Source organism: Eptatretus burgeri, chromosome 5, assembly GCF_056783735.1.
Source record: "Eptatretus burgeri isolate ZD-2024b chromosome 5, Ebu_testis_v1, whole genome shotgun sequence".
Lineage (NCBI taxonomy): Eukaryota > Metazoa > Chordata > Myxini > Myxiniformes > Myxinidae > Eptatretus > Eptatretus burgeri.
Window position 1 is genome coordinate 61,295,076 of NC_140965.1, and position 20,000 is coordinate 61,315,075.

Here is a 20,000-nt window from a genome sequence, read left to right on the forward strand (position 1 = left end):
CGTGTAGGAGGCATCTCATTGTAACTTAGTAGGAAACCTGTGAGCTTAAGTGTTGCGTGTCACCACGCAATGGGTGGTGCAGTGTTAATTAGCCGAGGGAGTAACAATAACTTCCCCAGTATGTGATTCCCCTCTTATTTTTCCCTATGTTTTATATTTCAAGATCAGCAGTAAAGGTCGAGAACACGTCCCTAAAACAAGCAAACGTGCCAAGCGGGCAGAAAGCCCCGCCTTCAAAGGGTAACAACAAGCGAAGTCACGCCCCCTGAGGGATGATTGATGGGCATGACATCAAAAGCTAGCCCGAGCAGGCAGAATCCCCGCCTTCCTGGGTTTCACGCAAGCAGGCCATGCCCCGGAGGCGGAGTATATAGTTGTGATCGAGAAGAAGGTCAGGCTGTCGTTTTTTGAGAGGCATCGGACTCGGTAGGCTTGCGCATTTGTGGAGAGCCGTGAGCAGAGCGGAGACACAAGGTGCATGGTTGGGAGAGGCGAGAGTGGAGAGTGAGTGCACGCCAAAGAGGATGACACGACCATTCAATTAGTATTGAGGCAATTTGGCTCGTGTGGTGAAGCAAGACGCTGGCCTTTGGCTCTTGGTTGGGTCGGTGAGGATGATCGGAGCACACAAAGCCATTTGACTGGGGCTCTACGCCTTCGTGTGGAGTGCCGCGCCACCTGGCGTGTGTTTGTCCCACTATGAGAGAAGCACCATTTTGTGCACGTCTGCACATGCTAATAGGAGCGCCTTGATTCCAAGTTCTACAAGGACCAGCTCTGGGCCAAACTAATTTATGTAACAATCAAAAGTACGGTTTTTCTTTTCATTTTGTGTTCCCGTTGTCTGTATTTGAGTCTGTGTGAAAGGCAATTTGACTTTAGGATTTATTATTTCATTATTATTATTATCATTGCCCTTTTGAATTATTGTCCTTCATAAATATTTGTTATTTCCATTAAATGTATTCCTTTCAAGAAACTGTAGTCATGTATTCATAGTGGGGTTCGAGTATAACCACCCCCCCCCCCCCATTGTGCTGTGCTCCTCCTGGGTGAATTGCCTCTCCGCCATTGCGCCCCCTTCCCGCGCATGCATTAATCTCTGAGTCTCAGTTGTAAGCCTCTAACAAGAAGCTTTGCCATCTGTCCAGGTCAGGGTTAAACCCACTGGACACGACAATTGATGTCAGGAGTGGGATATGAACCCCCACGACTCCTTCGGGAGTGCAGGATTCGAACTCCGGTAACTGCTCTCTTGAGTGCGGGATTTGAACCCTGAGTGACAACTGATATCAGGAGTGTGGGATTTCACTCTGGCTCCGACATCTGGTGTCGGAGCTGGATTTTTCGACCCCACCACCACCACCGCGCCATTTGGCCATATTTGGACCATGTTTAGGAGCGAGCAAAATCTTAAAAGAAAAAAAGAAAGAATTGGGAATCTAAGTTTATTTAACGATCACCTCTCTAACAATGAGGGGGAGGGAGCTGTAATCGAGGTACAAATTGTGTAGTTAATTGGTGTCGGGAGAAAAGAACGCTTGGAAATTTAATAAATATTGTTTTTTTACTGAGGAGATTAAGCGCGCGAAATGGTGGATGAGCATGAAATGTCGATGATTATACGAGATAGTGACCCATTGGAAGGAAGCGAGTCGGGGGGAGAGTTGAGTGATAATGGGAGGAGGGGAGTCTTCCCGTCTCAAGCGTCACCCCTCCCCCCCCCTTCCCTCACTCTAGTTGAAAATGAGATGCAAGGAGTGGGTGTGATGTCCAAACAAGACTTGTTTTCATTTATTAATAGAAAATAATGAGTGAACAAATGAATAAACAAAGTGGACGATTGGAAGACAAAATGAAAAGAAGAGAAAACAAAATGAGTGGAATAGAAAACGAAATGGATGAACAAATGAATGAAATTTTAAAACTGAATGGGCGATTGGAAGACAAAATGAATGGATTGAAAACGACATGAAAGACCAAAGGAATGAAATGAAGGAAATGAATGGACGCTTGGAAGGCAAAATTGAAGGGGAAATAGAAAGCATCACTGATCAAATGAACACCATTAAGAAGGGAATAACACAGGAACTGGGGGCACAAATTAATGAAATGGAGAAAAGAATGGAACTCCAAATAGAGGACAGACTGGAAAAATTTCGAGACAAAATTGGAGACTGTATGTCAGCAAAAACAGGAAGAATTGGCATTGAAAATAGAAGAGGGTAAAACCCAGGCTGTCCAAATGGGGGAAAGTTAGAAGAAGAGATTGCATCCACAAATAAAAGAATTGACAAGTTAATGAGGACCAGGAAGGCTATCGCAACCATGTGGATGCCATAATGCAACGGCAGGAGGAGGAATTGGGATTTCTTCAGCACCAGGATGGCAATTTCGTGCAGAAGTTGGAAACTCATGTCACGGGGCAAGAGCTGATGTTAGTTAATAAAGGCTTGTGGGAGCCACAATTGACTGGGGATAGGATGGATGAGATATTGCAGGAACAGCTGAACACTTTGGACAATACCATCAAGGGAGAGGTGGTTGAACCAAAAGTTTCTGTTATTCTTAATGGTGATGTGGATGGTTCTGGCGAGACCATGCTTAGACTGACTTACTCGTATGAAGTTGGGTTGAACTTGCTGTATTCTGACATTGGGACATTGCTGAACAGGGTCGAGCATATATGGCAGAGCCAATGTTTGAACCATCTGCAGGACATGTTGTGGAGGAGAGTTGCAGTGATTGTGACTTCTTTTTGGTTGAGCGGGAGGCTCATCTTGAATTATACCAGAGTCAGTCAAGTGCAGGCTTTGAAGAGAAACATATCCGCATTTGCATCATGCAACGTTGACTACCACATCGGGTGGCCAGTTTTTCCATCTTGCTTTGCAGTGACAGACGGGGAGCTTGGCACTGCAGGAGAGAGTGGCATTGGTGCCGTGTTTCGGCTGATCGTGGAGCTATTTGCCTCTATGGACGGTGAGCATAGCCGTTTTGAAGCAGGTTTTGCATCATTGGACCTTCCACATCCTATTTCCAAGACACAGGTCAGACGCTGTCGGGTGGTACCTTTCACCCAGGTCATACCAGATCTGAGTCTCCGAGTCTCCCATCCCATGAAGGTACAACTGTGATGTGATGGAGAGCAGGGGCCGAACACGAGGGCATTTGCACAGGTTGAGCATGCGAGTCCAGTGGTGTTGATTCCAGGAGAGGAGGAGCTGGAACTTAAACCGCAGCCAGAACCACAGCCTTTGCTGATTCCAGAACCCAGCATTACAGATTGACCTGATGAAAAAGATCTGCTGATAGAGAGCTTATGCCAGGAGAACAGAGCGTTGAGTACTGAACTGCAGTCATTCAAGAGCAAAGCCCAGAAAGTGATGAAAAAAATGCAAACAGAAAGAAAAGGAACAAGGAATTCGAGCAGAGAATCTGGAGCAAGAGCTGCATGAGGCCAAAACACATCTCAACTCACTCCAACTCTCATCGCAGGCAGACGAGCATTACAGCCCAAGGTCAGGTGATAGTATTTGCATTAACCATGATGTTCGCATGAAAGTAACAAATCCACAGGGGTGGATTAAAAGGGTGCGAGGAAAATTTATAAGGAGTGGATGACACTTTTCGACCCGACCAACCTGCGATGACGTGCACTTAGGGTAAGGTGCCTTGATGCTTACTGTCCCAAGGGTTCAGTTTTGCTAGAAATTGGGACATGGGTAATTAGGATGAATGCGGGCGAGAGTGACTCAATGGTCGGTAAAGGGATTGGTTTGGAAACCACAATTGCCCTGTGGTGTTGTTGGTTATGTGTAACGAAATGAATAGTTTTTGGAGAATGAATGTGAATTATAACATGTAAGCAGGCCATGGCAGAGTAAGAACATGATCACTATCTTGCATTGCATTGTTTGAGAATTGAATGGAAACAGGGGAGGAAATGAGATGTGGATTGTGTGGGTGGGGAAGATATGTGTGACCACAGGAATGGATCAAACTCTGGAGGAGTGGTGACTGCACCCCCACCCCCCCTCCCCAAGGTAATTTGGCCCTGGCAGCCAATGGTGTCTGAAAATGGTGACCTGTTGGATGGCGAGGTCTGATGGCGAGTCTCCGCAGGTTGTGAGCCGGAGGTCAATAGACGTCTGGGTCGGGCCTGGGGAGTCATGGATTCACTGGATCATGGGGTGTGGCGCTGCCGGTACCTGTGCGGGAGGACGAAAGTCCGAGTCTTCAGGTCCTTGGTACTTCCAGTCTTGCTCTATGGGTGCGAGACTTGGACTTTGACCAAGGATCTGAGACGGAGACTTAATTCCTTTGGTACCAGGTCTCTTCGGAGAATCCTTGGCTATCGCTGGTCGGATTTTGTGTCCAACGAGCGGTTGCTGAGAGAGACTCGGATGAGATTTGTTACCTGCATAGTCCGTGAGCGTCAGCTGCGGCTGTATGGACATGTGGCTCGTTTTCCTGACGCTGATCCTGCTCACCAGATTCTCTCAGCGAGGGAGTCTCATGAGTGGAGGAGGCCAGTGGGCTGACCACGTGCCTCATGGTTGCAGCAGGTTGACCATCATCTCAAGGAGATGGGGATGGGCCTGGCATCTGCCTGGGGGATGGCCAGACGGAGGCCCCTGGAGTACCGGCGGAAAGTGGACGCAGCGACGCGCTGTTCTGGCACATGCTCCCATACCTGACCTGACCTGAGGTCTGATTGGGCGACCAGTGGTAAAGAGACCCCTGACGACCAGTTTAAGGCCGTGAGAGTCTGGATGTGTGGAGACCGTCCCCAATGGGGCGTACAGCAAAAGAGCTGTTTGGCTGTCAGGGACCAAATAGTTGAAGGGGGGGGGGTGGATGAAGAAGTCGCAAGTCGAGCAACTTGTTTTTGGCCTGCGGGTACCACAATTGGAAGAGCCCCCACCATTTCTGTTGTACAGTACCTTCCCGCTGCCCAGTGGAGGATCACACGTGTGTAATAACATTTACGTCATGGTCTTGCAGATTTGGAATGAATGATTGATATAGGGTTTATGCGTGAGTGTGTGAGGAAGGTTTACTAAATCCATGCCATGAACCTGTTCGTGACAGGGCTCCATGAACCCGTCTCCATGAACCAGAGAGATAGGGCTCGTGGAAATTTGGATAGGTAAATTGGGATGGCTCCGCAGGTAACATTGTGTATTGTGGCATCCACTGATGAATGCAGTCCTTCAAAGGGGATTGTATAACCGTTAAAATTAATTTTTGGTTAAAGTTTTGTCTGTTATAGTAGGTTTTTATGTGTGCTTGGTGACATTTTCTACCCGACCCAGGAGTTAGGAGCGAGGAACCAAGAGTTTTGCAAATATTTGAATTGTTGTGTTTAAGGGTTGTAAAACGTTAAGAAAAATAGGTAAGTTAGCTGTGGCTCGCTTCCCACAGCCACTTCTAATTTATTTGATCAGCTAATTAGGTGTGAGTTGGTAAGTAGTAAGGCTGGAATGGTAACGCCTGCATTGAACCTTGCAGGAGCTACAGTTCCGGGGAGGGGGCTGTGTTACGATTGTGAGGGTAGATGGAGGAATTTAATCGGAAAGTTAGGATTGAATAGAGTTGTTTGGTCTGTAGACGTGTTGGAGGCATCTCAATGTAACTAAGTAGGGAACCTGTGAGCTTAAGTGTTGCATGTCACCACACGAGGGGTGGTGCAGTGTTAATTAGCCTCGGGAGTAAGAATAACTTCCCCAGTATGTGATTCCCCTCTGTGATTTATCTGGTGAATACATTTATACATTTGCTCAATCCAACATGGCTGCCAGATTATGTGACATCAATTATGAATATCCTGGTATCCCCAAGGCTTGGGGAACAGTTGTGTGGTTTTCCCTCGATCTTTCCAGTCATTCTGGAGAAGAAGATTTTTATTGGTTTTTGGGTAAATCCAAGATGGCTACCAAATAATTTGACCTATGATGTCATAAGTGTGAACCTTTTGTTCTGTGGTGTCAGAGGTGCAGACAGATACGAGCCGATAGTGTAGTTGTAACTCTGGTTTATTGCGCACTCAGATGCACACCACTCAGAGCCTCCAGCGGGCGCGTAAGGATTTATGAACCCGCAAACCACGTGACTCTTATCATAAGTACGCCACACCCCTCAGCACTCTATGCCCATACATCACACTCCTCCCTCCTAAAATTCAAATTATAAAATGACAATTATAATTATAAAATGACAAGTATAAACGACAACATGATACTAATCAAAAATCATTGACACTATGACACAAAAAGCAACTAGTGTCAAAATGGCACTTAGCAAAAGCATTGGCACTATGACACAAAAAGCAACTGGTGAAAAAGGGCACTAATTATCCAAAATCCCCCCAAGTACCACGTCACTTGATCCGCCCTGGGCGGACAGCGTCACCAGACGGCCCAGGCTTACACGCCTTCAGGTGAGGTCGAGGTGACACCCCAGGCGAACCTCCCCCTGCACCATCAAACGTCCCCGGCCGACAAGCTTGCTCGTCTCCCTCGGACAGGACTGAATCAGGTAAACACCCCGAGTCCGCTAGCCCCGTGGGCGCCAGCACGTCCGGCCTTGGCGAGAACAGAGGTGGGGGCTCCATGTCGCTCGGCACGTCTGGCCTTGACGATATCAGAGGTGGGGGTGACGCTGAACAGCGAACATGCCCGGTTCCACGTGCCGCTTCCACACCTCCCCATCATCAATTTTAACCAGGGAATTTGCCGGTTCCATTACCCGCTGCCCCACATCAAAAATGCGCACCAGCGTCGGGTGCAACACTGCCCTAACCAACGACCCTCCAGGTCGCAGAAAAACCAGTCTAGACTGTGATGCACGTCTATACAGATGGATGGCAGGGTCATTGGTGGCTGAATGTATCACATTTCCACACGGTAACGAAAACACATTAAGTACCGTCTGCGCAGATGCAAACTCCCTTTTACGCAAAGCACATTTCCACATCTCAACAAACGATTCTGCCTGCTCGTTCGTGTCAGGATGACACAACATTTTAATAAACGATTCTGCCTGCTCGTTAGTGTCAGGATGGCACAACATTTCAACAAACGATTCTGGTGCGTCAGGATGACACAACATGTTAACAAACCGTTTAAGGTGTTGAACACTGTCGCGATGCACAAGATCATTAAACACATCTGCGAGGAACTGCGGACCGTTACCAGAACCCAGCATATCGGGTATGCCTTTATTACCAATGCTCGTCCGCAGCCTCGTTACAGTAATGCCCGCCAATGCACTCAGCAAAACCACACGCTCTGGCCACCCAGAGAATGCATCGACCACCATCAAACACATTCCACTCATGCGCGGAATATCAGCATGTGCCTGCCCAGCGGCACAATGCTTAATCACTCGTTCAATGTCTCCACTCAACCCCGGCCACCACAACAATTTTGCGAACAACCATAGTTGGGTTGTGGGATGGACGACTGAAGGCGTAGAGATGAACCCTTCTTGCCTCCTCTTCTGCGTTGCCTCCTCGACCATGCAGACTGCGCTTGAGGCGATCACGTGTTGAACGATCGCCTGCATGACACGAGCGCGCGCCAGATAACGAGCCGATCCCACCGTCGAAGGCAGATCGCTCCAATCCCCCGTTGAAATCGCCTGAATGACACGGGCGAGTACTCTGCTCCCATCCCCCGTTGGAATCGCCTGAACGACACGGGCAAGTACTGTATCATGAGCCGATTCCGCCGCGACCTGCTTGGCGGTGACCGGCCCGCCCTGGACCTGGCTCAGTACAAACACATCAACCTGGTCGGCTGATTCAGACGAATCTGGACCCTCCGCGAAAGGAAAGCGCGAGGGACCATCGCAGTTGGCATGCTCCCCGTTGCCCTGGAACTGCATATCGTAGTTGTAGGAAGCAAGGAACAGACACCAACTCTGCATCTGCGGGTCCCCTGCCCCCGGCACCTCGCACGCGGGCTCCAAGGGAGGCACCCCTCCCTCCTTCCTCAAAAGCTTTGCCTGCATGCCCTCGAGTTGTTAAAGCTCGTTGCAAAACAAATCTTGATGCCTTTGAAGAATCTCCTCTGACTGATGCTCTAATCAGCTCAGCACGGGTTGCCCAAGGTGAATGGCTGGCGTCGTCCAGTCTAGCCTGATGCGAGTCAGCCAGTTTCGGCCCAGGAGTGCCGGCCCTCCCCTCACACTACAAACAGCGAGAGCACGGCGCTTTGACCTTGTTTGGTCACAGATACGTCTGCCATCCCAACGGTCGTTATCGCTTCGCTGGTGTACGTGTACAGCGTGAGGTTTGACCTGATAAGGTTGAGACCGTTGAGTCTACGAGCAGTCTGCTCGCCAATGATCGACACCGCTGCTCCGGTATCAATTTGGAATACGATGGGCATTTTGTTCACCTCGATCTCCACTGTCATTGGTCTTGTTACCATCGGACCAATTGAAAACAGGCTCATCATCGGCTGCACGTCCTTCTCCGGGGCGTCTGGGTTGCCTCGTGCAGGTTGCAGGTCTTTCTCCGGGACGTAAAAGCGTACGTCATGTACAAACCCTCGTATAGGTCGCAGGTCTTGCCCCGGGTCATCGGGGTTGTCCCACGCTGCGTGGACCTCCGGACCACCTGTGAGACTCTGGCTGGCAACGGTTCGGGCATCCCTCAGCATCTGTTCGACGGCCGATGCCATTTAGACTGCTGAATTGAACGTAATGTCCTCGCACTCCAGCCGTAGTATCGCCGAAAGCATTTCCGAGTCTTGCAAACCAGAAATAAAACGATCTTTGAGCCTGGCCTGCCGTTCACTCGACATGAACTTGCAGGCGACGGCGAGATGTTTCACCCGTGCGGCGAAATTCGCGATGCGCTCCCCTGGGCTCCTTGCCAGGTGATCGAACTCGTACCGCGCCAGCTGCGATGATTTTCCCGGTGCCATGTGTGCCTGGCAATCCATTTGCTCCGGAAACAACTCAAAGTCATTGCCGATGAAAACATGCACTCCACCATGAGCGGTGATTCGATCCCAATCCATCGTCGCCAACTGTGGTGTCCGAGTTGCAGACAGATACGAGCCAAGAGTGTAGTTGTAACTCTGGTTTATTGCGTACTCGGATGCACACCACTCAGAGCCTCCAGCGGGCGCGTAAGGATATATGAACCTGCTAACCACGTGACTCTTATTATAAGTACGCCACGCCCCTCAGCACTCTATGCCCATACACCACATGTTCCTCATGGATAGGCGGTCGTACTTGTAAAGTTTTGACTCGATCTGTTCAGCCACTTCAGAGAAGCAGATTTTTGAAGGTTTTTACAAAAAAACAATATGGCTGCCGAATCATGTGACCGATTACGTCATCAATTTTTTTTTTTCCTGTGGACCATTTTATCCCAAGATGACCTTCCAAAATTTTCATATTGATCAGGTGTCGCGTTCTACATATGCAATTATGACATCATAATGAAAGCATCTATGACATCATCAAAAAATACTTATTCCCCGTGATGAGTACTTGCCATGTGCCAAGTTTCAATTTTTTTTCTTTGCTGTGGTTTCAGCAATAGAGGTCCAAAATTTTTCCGTTTTTCCAACATGGCTGCCACACCACGTCACCTATGATGTCATAATTATCAATAAAACATCATGAGTCGTCACTCCTATGGTGAAAATTTCGTTTCGATCCGACAAGTGGTTGCGGTGAAATACACTAAAGTACTGTGCGGACAGACAAACAAACGGACCCAAATGCAATACCCTGCCCTTCGGTGAAGGTAATAAATATCAGGTTTATATATTTGATGAAGTGGTTTGTGAAAGAGCATTTTTATTTGATGAAGCGGATTATGGGTACATTCTTGAAGCAGATAATTTACTCACATAAATCAAGAATTTGTGATGAGAATGAGCTTTTTATTTAAAAGTTTACAGCTACAGTCATTTTTAATGTAAATACGGCAACAGTTATGAAATATGAGGCGGAAGAAGCATGTGTTGGTGATGCCAAGTAACCAGTTTGAGTGTAAGCTTCTTCGTCTTGGCTCACATGACTCGCAGTGAACAGAGCGAGTCTGTCCCTGGCCGATGTATATTTTTTGCAGATATTTTCGTTTATCTAAATTTTCTGACTGTTTTATGATTTTTCCTGCGATATTGGTTAAGAGTTGCATCAGTGTGCGAAACTTCAGCTTTCGAGCCCACCTAGAATATATTAAACATTTGTCATTACCCTTCCATCAATAGTATGAAGGTAAATTTGGAAATGCAGTTCTTAAAGGATGTGTTGCAGTAAGAAAACGTCTGTTAAGAAAGGGAAATAAGGTTAAAAGCCTAAAATATGCACAAAAACACAGAAATTGGATTATGGAACAATGGTCAAAGTTGCTTTGGACAGACGAGTCAAAGTTTTAGTTGCAGTATTTGCATATAATCGATGACAGTCCGCGAGACAACGAAAAAGTGAAACTTATAAAGAGCCTTCCCTTCCTCAGAGGGGGTATGCTGCAGTGTTGGTGATTGCTGAGGACGTGAACCGATCGACGATACACAGTCGTTCCCACTGGCTTGAAGCCAATAATTTAGAGTGGAGCAAGTTCAATTCAGGTTTGAGGATACACATTCTTAAAAGGCGTTTGAAAATTGCTGAAAATTGATGGCATATTGACTGCAGCAAAGTACAAACATTTTAATTCATCATATCCTCAGTGGTGCAAGACTTATTGGTCCAAACTTCATCTTGGAAGAAGTGTTGGAACACCATTCTACAAGAGTTCATAATGAAATTATTTCAGTGTCCCAAGAAGACTTTCAATGCTTTTGAAGAAAACTATTGCGTCACCCCCCCCCCCCCCCACTCTACACACACATACAATTACATTTTTACTGTCAGTAAACTTACACATGCAATTCTGATAACTCACCAAAAAAGCCTCAACCTCCCCCTCCCAACTCTGTCCCATCTTATCTTTGCTCCCTCTCTCCCCCTCGCCCCCACCGACCCCAAGTCCTCACCCTTTCACTCCCAATCCTAAGGAACCAATCCCTTCCCCACACTCAAGCTTTCAATCCCCACCCCGAACGCTTGTCACACTCCCACCCCCACCGAAAGTCCTCAACCACCCCCTCCTTCAAAAGCCATCCCATCTTTACTCTCACCCTCCTCCCGCTCATAAAAGCAAACGGGCATTCCTCGGTCGAAACGGGAATATATAATGCCTTCTGCTCCCCTATCATGCTGTCACCGGCTTTACAGAAACCTGTCACAATTTTATGAGAACATAGTCGGAAATAATACCAAACATGTACATCCTCCGCAGTGAAAGCGTTGCTTGAGAGAGCAAAGGTTCTAATGGGTTGCTCTAAAGGGCTATTCTAAAGGGTTCTAAAGTGGCAGCTGTAGCAGAGAAATTGTGGGTGAGTCAAATGAACTGTCCAATCAATGGGTGGAACTCACACACACGCAAGGCTCTTGTTCTAGCATGGAAGGGTGGACATTATTGCTATTAGTTTACATCTTCTCTCCTTCTTCTTCTTCTTCTTTCAGCTGCTCCCGTTAGGGGTCGCCACAGCGGATCATCCGTATGATCCGCATAGTGATTTGGCACATGTTTTACGCCGGATGCCCTTCCTGACGCAACCCTGGTCGCCTCTTACGACACAGGGATATGGTACACCTATTTTAACCGGGGTATACACCGGCCCAGTACACTGGTACTCATTTCGCCGACCTCGGAAGGATGACAGGCTGAGTCAACCCCCTGGTGTATTAATTAAGTGGCCCAACGGGGCTTGAACTCAGAACCTTTTGGATCCCAAGCCGCTGCCCTAACCACTGCGCCAACACCAGGCTTGGTGTTGTCTCACCAACACTAGTTTACATCAAGGTATTTAAAAACAACATTCATTTCACACCATCAGATGCATAGTGTTGCCAAGACAAGTTTATTGGCTAAAGGGAACAATCCTGGGTGGGTCGCCACTCCGATGTGGGATACTTGAATGTCTCTTTTCTCCCATATCTGGTACTCATTAATGCCAACCTCAGAAGGATGGCAGGTTGAATCAACCTACCTGGTGTTGGATGGTATGACAGGGGCTTGAAGTTAGGACTTTAAGATCTTAAACCAGCCACCTTAACTGTTAAGACGTCACCACACTTTATGTGAAGGTATATTGTGTATAAATCTGGTTATTTGAATTATATTTTATTTTTCATAAAGATGTATTTGCATTGCACACAAAGTTTTAGTTCCTTATGCATCAAAGTAGAAAAATGCAAAATCTCTCAGGCTTTTGCATAGCAGTGTATGTATAAATTTTCCCAGACAATCATGTCTCAGAAACAAAGTGTGGTTAATTAATATTAGTTCTTCATTTATAAACCATGTGGAAGTGTAGCATGCACATTGCACAACCAACAAGGAAACTGTCAATGAAAAACAAGGCTTGTCGTCAGAGAGACGATTCTGTCCCAGGCAAAAATGCTACAGTTAGAACTATAGTATATGAGAGTTGTACTCTTACATACTATAGTTGGTAACAGGTACTACGACAGTAGTCTGCAGAGAATTACTACAGGAAAGGAATGCTATTTTTGCCTGGGGTGTCAGCAGCCGCCGCCACATAGTCTGAGTATGGTGTCTTCACAATTGGAAAACTTTTGTCAGATCTAAACTCTCGACAAGCTGCCATCCACAACTCTCTTGAGGTAACATATTGAATTCTCAGTTAAATCAATGGTAAGCATTCATGCTTGTATAAATATCATTGTTCTATTATTGCTGTGAAGTTATCACATTTTTATCACTTGGCCTTAAAAAATCACTTCAGTGCACAGGTGTGCCCCAAAATTGAGAGTGCGTGTGCGAGTGTGTGCGCACACACGTATTTTTGAAAGTCAGACCAATTTCAGTTCCAACAAATTAGATCAACATATTTTTCTTACCTTTTTTCTCAACTCCTCGATGTTGGAATAATAGGCAGTACAGTCTTTTAGTGTCACACCTTTGAGCTTCAGTATGTCCTTGATTTTGAATTCGAGGTCTTCGTTGGTCTTTTCCAAGAATCGAACGTTGTCCAAGTATTCGGCTAGACGGTCATTTAGAGATTGCATTTCTTGTTTCTCTTTGTTCATTTTGACACCAAATCCAATTGCTAATGGTGTTCTGCAGCCCATTCTCGCACAACGGAAGCTACTTGGTGAAAAATAGCCACCAAAACCCAGACCCTGTTTACTTCCAAAATCAATTGTAGATGTTCTGTAGTTACCGCGAGTTCCCATGCCCCCAGCGCCAGCATATACACTCGCAGGTCGACTCACAGGTCTGTGAATAATTTTGACACTTCCCTGCGAACGGCTGGTGTTGTTACGGAACCAAGTAGACATGGAAACGTCGATTTGTTAAACCTCAAGTGAACGACTTAGGGTAAAGATGCAGGTGAATAGGACCTCGTGCATGGGGCTCATTTATTTATAATGAGAGTCAGTCCTGGGAAAGATAGGTTAGTGGAGGGGTGGAGGGGAGTGTTGGGAACAAATGAGATATCGTGCTAAGAATATTTCCACACTCTTCATTTGAACTTATCTGCTCACTTTGCAAGTTCTGTGGTTAGAACAGTCCTATGAAAATCACCAAGATGAAATGGCCAAGAGAATTGTCATTGCAGGTGACATCAGCCATGATAATTATTATAATGGAGTGCTGAAACCCTGATGTTGAAACTGCCGTCTCAGCTGTTTTACGAATGTTTATACTTAATTGATGCAAGAACTGCATTAAATAAATAAATCTTCATACATCTCGCAACTATCTGAGCTCCATATGATGCTAAAACGTGTGGACCTCATCGATTTTCTGAAAAATTACGGGCAAATATCTTTCTACATTTTCCTCTTCAAATTTTCGCCAGTATAATGGTGCATGCCATAATGACTTTGAAACTTAAAAACGTTTTGTCATTACTTTCGGAAGACAATGCAGTGGTACGAACAGCTCCAGATATGGAACCGCTGGTCACCGTTAATGATGACCTGTTTCAAGCTGCTCCAAATGAAGTCAGTGCTTGCAGAGAATGGACCACACCTGTTTCAGTGAATCACTAATTGTGTGAATTTGTGTCCATGTAGAATATATTGTTACGCTTGTGAGGGGTGCGGAGGGGGGGGGGGAGTTGATATCACAAGGAACAGATAGGAATGTATAGCATGGTCCGTGTGCAAGTAGGTGGCCATCTCGATGTATTAATGTATAAGTAGGGAAACGTCAGCTTAAGAATTGGCTTGCCTGCATGTGTCCCACACAGACGGTGGTGCATGGTAATGAGTAGTCAGGAATTATGGTTAAGTGTAAAAATTATATGTAAATCTCTACTGGGGGACGCTGGGAGACTTGGCATGAAAGAGGCGGGGGCGGAGCTATGAATGCCTCCCGAGGGGTGGAGCATTGGATCGCCTGGGAGGACGGAATGCCACCCTGAGAGGGGGCGGAGTCATAGACACCTCCCAAAAAGGCGGCGGAGCATCGCCGAAGAGGAAGGAAGCCAAATTGAAGAGAGAAGCCAAATTGGCAGTTCGGGGAGCGAGAACGTTCGAGAAAGAGTTGGTCGAGGTGAGGACGATGGGAGGAAAAAGGCAGTTGGGTCTGAGGAGTAGGCAGAGAAGTCTGAGAACACAGCTGGGAGTTGTTGGTGTATGCAAGACTGAGGAGAAAGTTTTCAGAAGGTCGTCCTGCCTGCCTGTGCCTCTTTTCACGCTGTGCCCTGTTTCGTCGAACTGCCTGTACGCTTGGTCCCCTCGTCGTCCTGGTTATCTCGTCATACTGGTAATCTCTTGCCATACTCCTCATCGTCCTGCCATCATCTGCTCATCTTGTCGTCGTCATCCTCGTCCCTACTCATCACCTGCTCATCACCGCTGCCCCAGACCTGAGTCCCCCAGTTTTTGTTCCATTCTCCTCTGTGACTGAGTCCAGAGTGAGGCGCCTTAGTTTCTTTAGATTTCTTTTTTTATTTATATTTATTTTTCCTATTTGTACATAATTATTTATTATCGATTTTTGTACCCTTCTTTCCCCCACCACAACCCGCCGTCATCTCCACCATTGCAATTCAATCATCTCTGATTCTTTTTATTATTGTGGTTCGGGAAATAAATTGTGGCTGTGATAAAAGCTTTAAGGTTTCTCATCTCTCTCCATCATGACCCGCGCACGCATTGTCCGCCATTAATTCGGAACGTCTCCACAGGAGTTGAGCCACTCGGGACATTGTGAGACTTTAACCTCCCACCACGCCGAGTTTGAAGTTAGTTGAGCCGTTGACGCTACATTGGTTTGTCAAGAGTGGGATTTTTTTCGAATCCCTCATTCCCTCAGGAGTGCAAGACTCAAACCCTGATCAACAACATTGTCGACTCCTGACACTACATTGGTGTCAGGAGTGTGGGGTTTGGAACCTGAGGACTTCCAAATTTAGAGTTAATTGGTGTCAGGAGAACGCAGTGGAGCACGTTGAAAATTAAAAAATATATTGTTGCGGTTCTGAAAACCACATGCCTCTACGGCAATGGCACCCAACATACAGTGATCCCCAGACAGTTATTTTGTTTGCGTACGTGCAGTTAGACCTTCCCCTCATGCCTAATGGGTTAACGGGACGAAGTGCATTGTGTGGGTCTTATAGCTAGGTCTAATTATATCTCTGTCTTCTTTTCAATCCTGATTTCATTCCAACCCTTTCCTTTTATCCATAAAACAAATTGAAGCAGGCACCGCACCCAGACGGCCGCCTGTGAAAATCACAATGATGAAAAATCCTCCACCTATACTGTACAGGACGTGCGTGGCGTGCCCTTTCATTCGAATCTGCATCTAATAATTATATTTGTGTTCTTTTCAACCCTGATTTACATTCAACTCTTTTCTTCAATCCATGATACAAAGTGAAGCAGGCGCAAATGCACAATAACAGACACGTGCGCAGCCCTGTGATAATTACCACCGCACTGTACGGGACGCACATGGCGCAGATCTTCATTCGGGTCTGCGCGCTGATTTACAATGGCGTCTCACCGTCGACCTTCGCTCGCCACCTCGGCCACCAATATCTGCCAGAAATGACAGAGCTCACCCACGCCTCCTCGCACCTCCGCCCCGATGCAGTCGCCACAAAGCAGAGGCGTGCTGCACTTCCCAGACTGCTTGGGCCGCGTGGCGTGCAGACGGAACAAGTGCATTGACCAGCGCCAACCGCAGATCGCCGGGGGGTTTCCCGAACAGGCATGCGGGACCTATGTGACCCTCGGCCAGTTGCCAGAACACGGCCCGGGAGTTCGGTGCAAGGCGAATCATGTCGCGGTGTTCAGTGCAAGTCAATTCCACGGCTCGGCCATGTTACGCCAGATGTACGAATGGGACCACTTCCGGCCATAGGAGCCCGGCAGCATGGATCTGGGGGGCCAATAGGAGCGCACGATTCGGGTGACGATGCATCGCATCGGGTAGTCACCCCACCCTACACTATGGGGATTATAGAAGGTGGATCGCGAAGCCGTTCACTCTCTGGATCTCTGCAATCTCCTGCTTCCTCGCCTTCCTCACCTTCCTCTCCTTGCCTGCCACTCCACCCGCCTTACTTGCCTACTGACTCTGCCTTCCACCTGCCTTCCTTGCCTGCTGGCGTCCGCCCACTCTTTGGATCGCTGCATGTGCTTCCATGAGCCCCGGCACAGTAATTAGCAGGAGTCAACGCGCCGACTCTCAAGGTGGGATCGCTCAGCGGAACGTACCCAAACTGTACTGGGTACCGCGGTGCAAGGCCATTACCCCCCATCTCCTCTCCTTCCTTCTGTTTATCTCATCTTCAGAGAGTGTGTGTGTGTGTGTGTGTGTGTGTGTGTGTGTGTGTGTGTGTGTGTGTGTGTGTGTGTGTGTGTGTGTGTGTGTGTGTGTGTGTGTGTGTGTGTGTGTGTGTGTGTGTGTGTGTGATGGCACCTGTCCGTAATTAAGTTAAGAATGTAGAAGATATAATGTATAAGTCTCCTCTGTGTCCGCTTTAGGAAGTTGCTTGCTTTCTTTTGTCGCACCCCACAAATTCCTTGCTATCCCTTTTATACGTAACAATAAACCCATTTACCGTGCCACATACTTTTCCTCGCCTGATTGTTAAGAAATGCTTGTATAGAAATTTTCCCAGCTCATTTTCGTCTCTTCCTTCATTGGTCCAGAATGGTCCATGTCCTAGCCTAGCCAGGAAGTTATCTCCCAACGATCCGTTCTTTTAGCCGGTACCTCCTTGGCAGTTTCGATCGGCTGCATCTGATCCAGTAAGGTGACCGGTTTGGACAAGGCTTGCCGAGGGCATGTTTTTTTAGGTCACGTAGTAATTAGGTCACGTGACTGTCTGTACCTGTTTGTGGTGAGGATATTGAGGTCGTGGAGAGATTCACTTACCTTGGCAGTGATATTCATGTCTCTGCTGGCTTTGAGTCAGAGGTCAATAGACGTCTGGGTCGGGCCTGGGGAGTCATGGATTCACTGGATAATGGGGTGTGGCGCTGCCGGTACCTGTGCGGGAGAATGAAAGTCCAAGTCTTCATGTCCTTGGTGCTTCCAGTCTTGCTCTATGGATGTGAGACTTGGACTCTGACCAAGGATCTGAGACGGAGACTGGATGCCTTTGGTACCAGGTCTCTTCGGAGAATCCTTGGCTATCGCTGGTCGGATTTTGTGTTCAACGAGCGGTTGCTGAGAGAGACTCGGATGAGATTTCTTACCTGCATAGTCCCTGAGCATCAGCTGCGGCTGTATGGACATGTGGCTCATTTTCCTGATGCTGATCCTGCTTACCAGATTCTCTCAGCGAGGGAGTCTCGTGAGTGGAGGAGGCCAATGGGCCGACCACGTGCCTCGTGGTTGCAGCAGGTTGATCAGCATCTCAAGGAGATGGGGATGGGCCCCAGACATCTGCCTGGGGGATGGCCAGACGGAGGCCCCTGGAGTACCGGCGGAAAGTGGACACAGTGACACGCTGCTCTGACGCATGCTCCCAGACCTGACCTGACCTGACTATTTTACGTAACCGGTTAACCTCAGACAGAGGACCCTAGGTCACGTAGTTGAGTTATTGGTGTTCACGGTCGATTAGCAACCCACCGTGTCATGGAGTTATCCGTGTGCGATGGCCTGCGATTCCAGAGAGTCTGGTGGGAACCCGAGGTAGATTCCCCCCCCCCCCCCTAGTGGTCATCTGCCCCATCTGACCATCTGAGCACCTGACATGGTGGGATTATACTGGTGAGTTGAGGAATTGGTTTGGGTGACGGGCAAGAGTGGCCATGTGAGCCAAGCATGTGGATCGGGCAGAAAGGGTTAAATTGTGTGTGGTATAAATAAAGGATGTTTTGTTTTAATATGTGTGGTGATTAGTGTGTATGCAGGCCATGGCAGGTTGGGTACCCAATACCTTGCATTGCAGTTCGTGGAAGATTGTATGGCAGCGGGGGAGGGATGACGTTTGGGGTTTTGTGGGTGGGGAAGGTGTGTGTGTCCGCAGGTACAGATGTGGCTCTGGAGAAGCGGTGACTGCCGCCCCTCCTGAGTTAACTCGCCCCTGGCAGCTGGAGATGTCAGGAGTTTGGGGGGCCTGTCAGTGGAGCATCCGTTTGGGTGACCAATGGGTATGGAGACCCTTGGCGACCCAGGGGTGATGCCAAGAGTGCCAGAGGCCAACAGAGCCTGTGTGTGGAGACCCTCCCCAGCGGAATGTACAGCAAAGGAGCTGTTTGCCTGCTGGTTGCCGAGAAGGGGGGGGCAAAGAAGTCGTGAAGTCGGCGACTTGTTTTGGACTGCGGGTACTACATCCTGAAGTGCTCCCACCATCTTGTTTGTGCAGGGCAGGACCTCCCTGCTGCTGAGTTGAGGGCCACACCTGAAGTGTGTGATAAAAGATGAAGCCATGGCCATGCAGGGAATTTGATGGTGATTGTTGTTGTTGTTGTGGTGGTGTATGAATGTGGGAATGCGTCACTTTGTCCCATGTGACTTGATATGTGTTATGAAGTGTAGGTAGTCCATGAAATTGGATGAGTTGTTTTGAAATTGATTATTTGGGCTCAGCTAGCAGCTAGAGCAGATACCATGCACTGAGGTGGGGGGGGGGGGAGACGTGATCAATTAGAGGGGATTCTTGGTTTTATTGGATATGTTGAATTGTCGTTAAGTTAGGCCTGTTTGTGTTTTGAAGCCATTCTCTTCCCTCTCCAGGACATCAGAGCAAGGAGACTGGAGAGAAACACCTGCTGATCATAGAATTTTGGTTGCAACTAAGGGGATAGTATGGTAAGGAGGTGAGGTGCATCCAGGTGCAGCCAAGTGAGCCTGACAGAAAAATTTCTGCAAGAATTCATTTTTCATGAGAGCGATGGAAAACGAAAGAGAGGAAAGAGAGGAAAAGAGATGAAGGAGGAAAAAAAAAAGATTGAGAATGAGAAAAGAATTGTGAAAATAAATTAATAAATAAATAAATTTTCGAAAGAAGAGTGAAAGGAACAAAGAAAAAAGATGTCGGGATGAACCCAGACTGATAGATTTCAGCAGATTCTCCCCAGGCTTAATGCAGCATCATATGCAAGCTACCAGAGATCCTTCAGCAGGGAAGCACAGTCCACACAGTATCAGGATCTGGCACAAATGTAATTAAATGGCATATTAGGAATTGACTCCAAAGATTTGGAACCGATACAGCTGGGTAATCGGCTTTGCAGAATTTAGGGTTCGATTCCTGGTTCTGATGGAGGAATCAATTGTAACAGGGTACTTTATTATTTCACCCAAGCCCATTGTACTGTAGTATATGTATGTATATGTATATATATATATATATATATATATATATATATATATATATATATATATATATATATATATATATATATATATATATATATATATATATATATATATATATATACATACATACATACATACATACCTGGTGTTGGCGCAG

At 47.3% G+C, this 20,000-nt stretch overlaps 1 protein-coding gene across 2 annotated transcripts in view; it reads right to left on the reverse strand.

Annotated features, from left to right (window-relative positions):
• LOC147026527 (keratin, type 1 cytoskeletal 11-like) overlaps positions 1–13,450 on the reverse strand; it is a 46,332-nt gene extending 32,882 nt beyond the window's left edge. For both annotated transcript variants that reach the window (XM_085881988.1, XM_085881987.1), the window contains exon 1: positions 12,943–13,450. In XM_085881988.1, coding sequence (XP_085738114.1) covers positions 12,943–13,383 — 441 coding nt within the window. In that variant the 5' untranslated portion in view covers positions 13,384–13,450. The remainder of the gene's footprint in view (positions 1–12,942) is intronic.
• Positions 13,451–20,000: the final 6,550 nt, after the last annotated feature.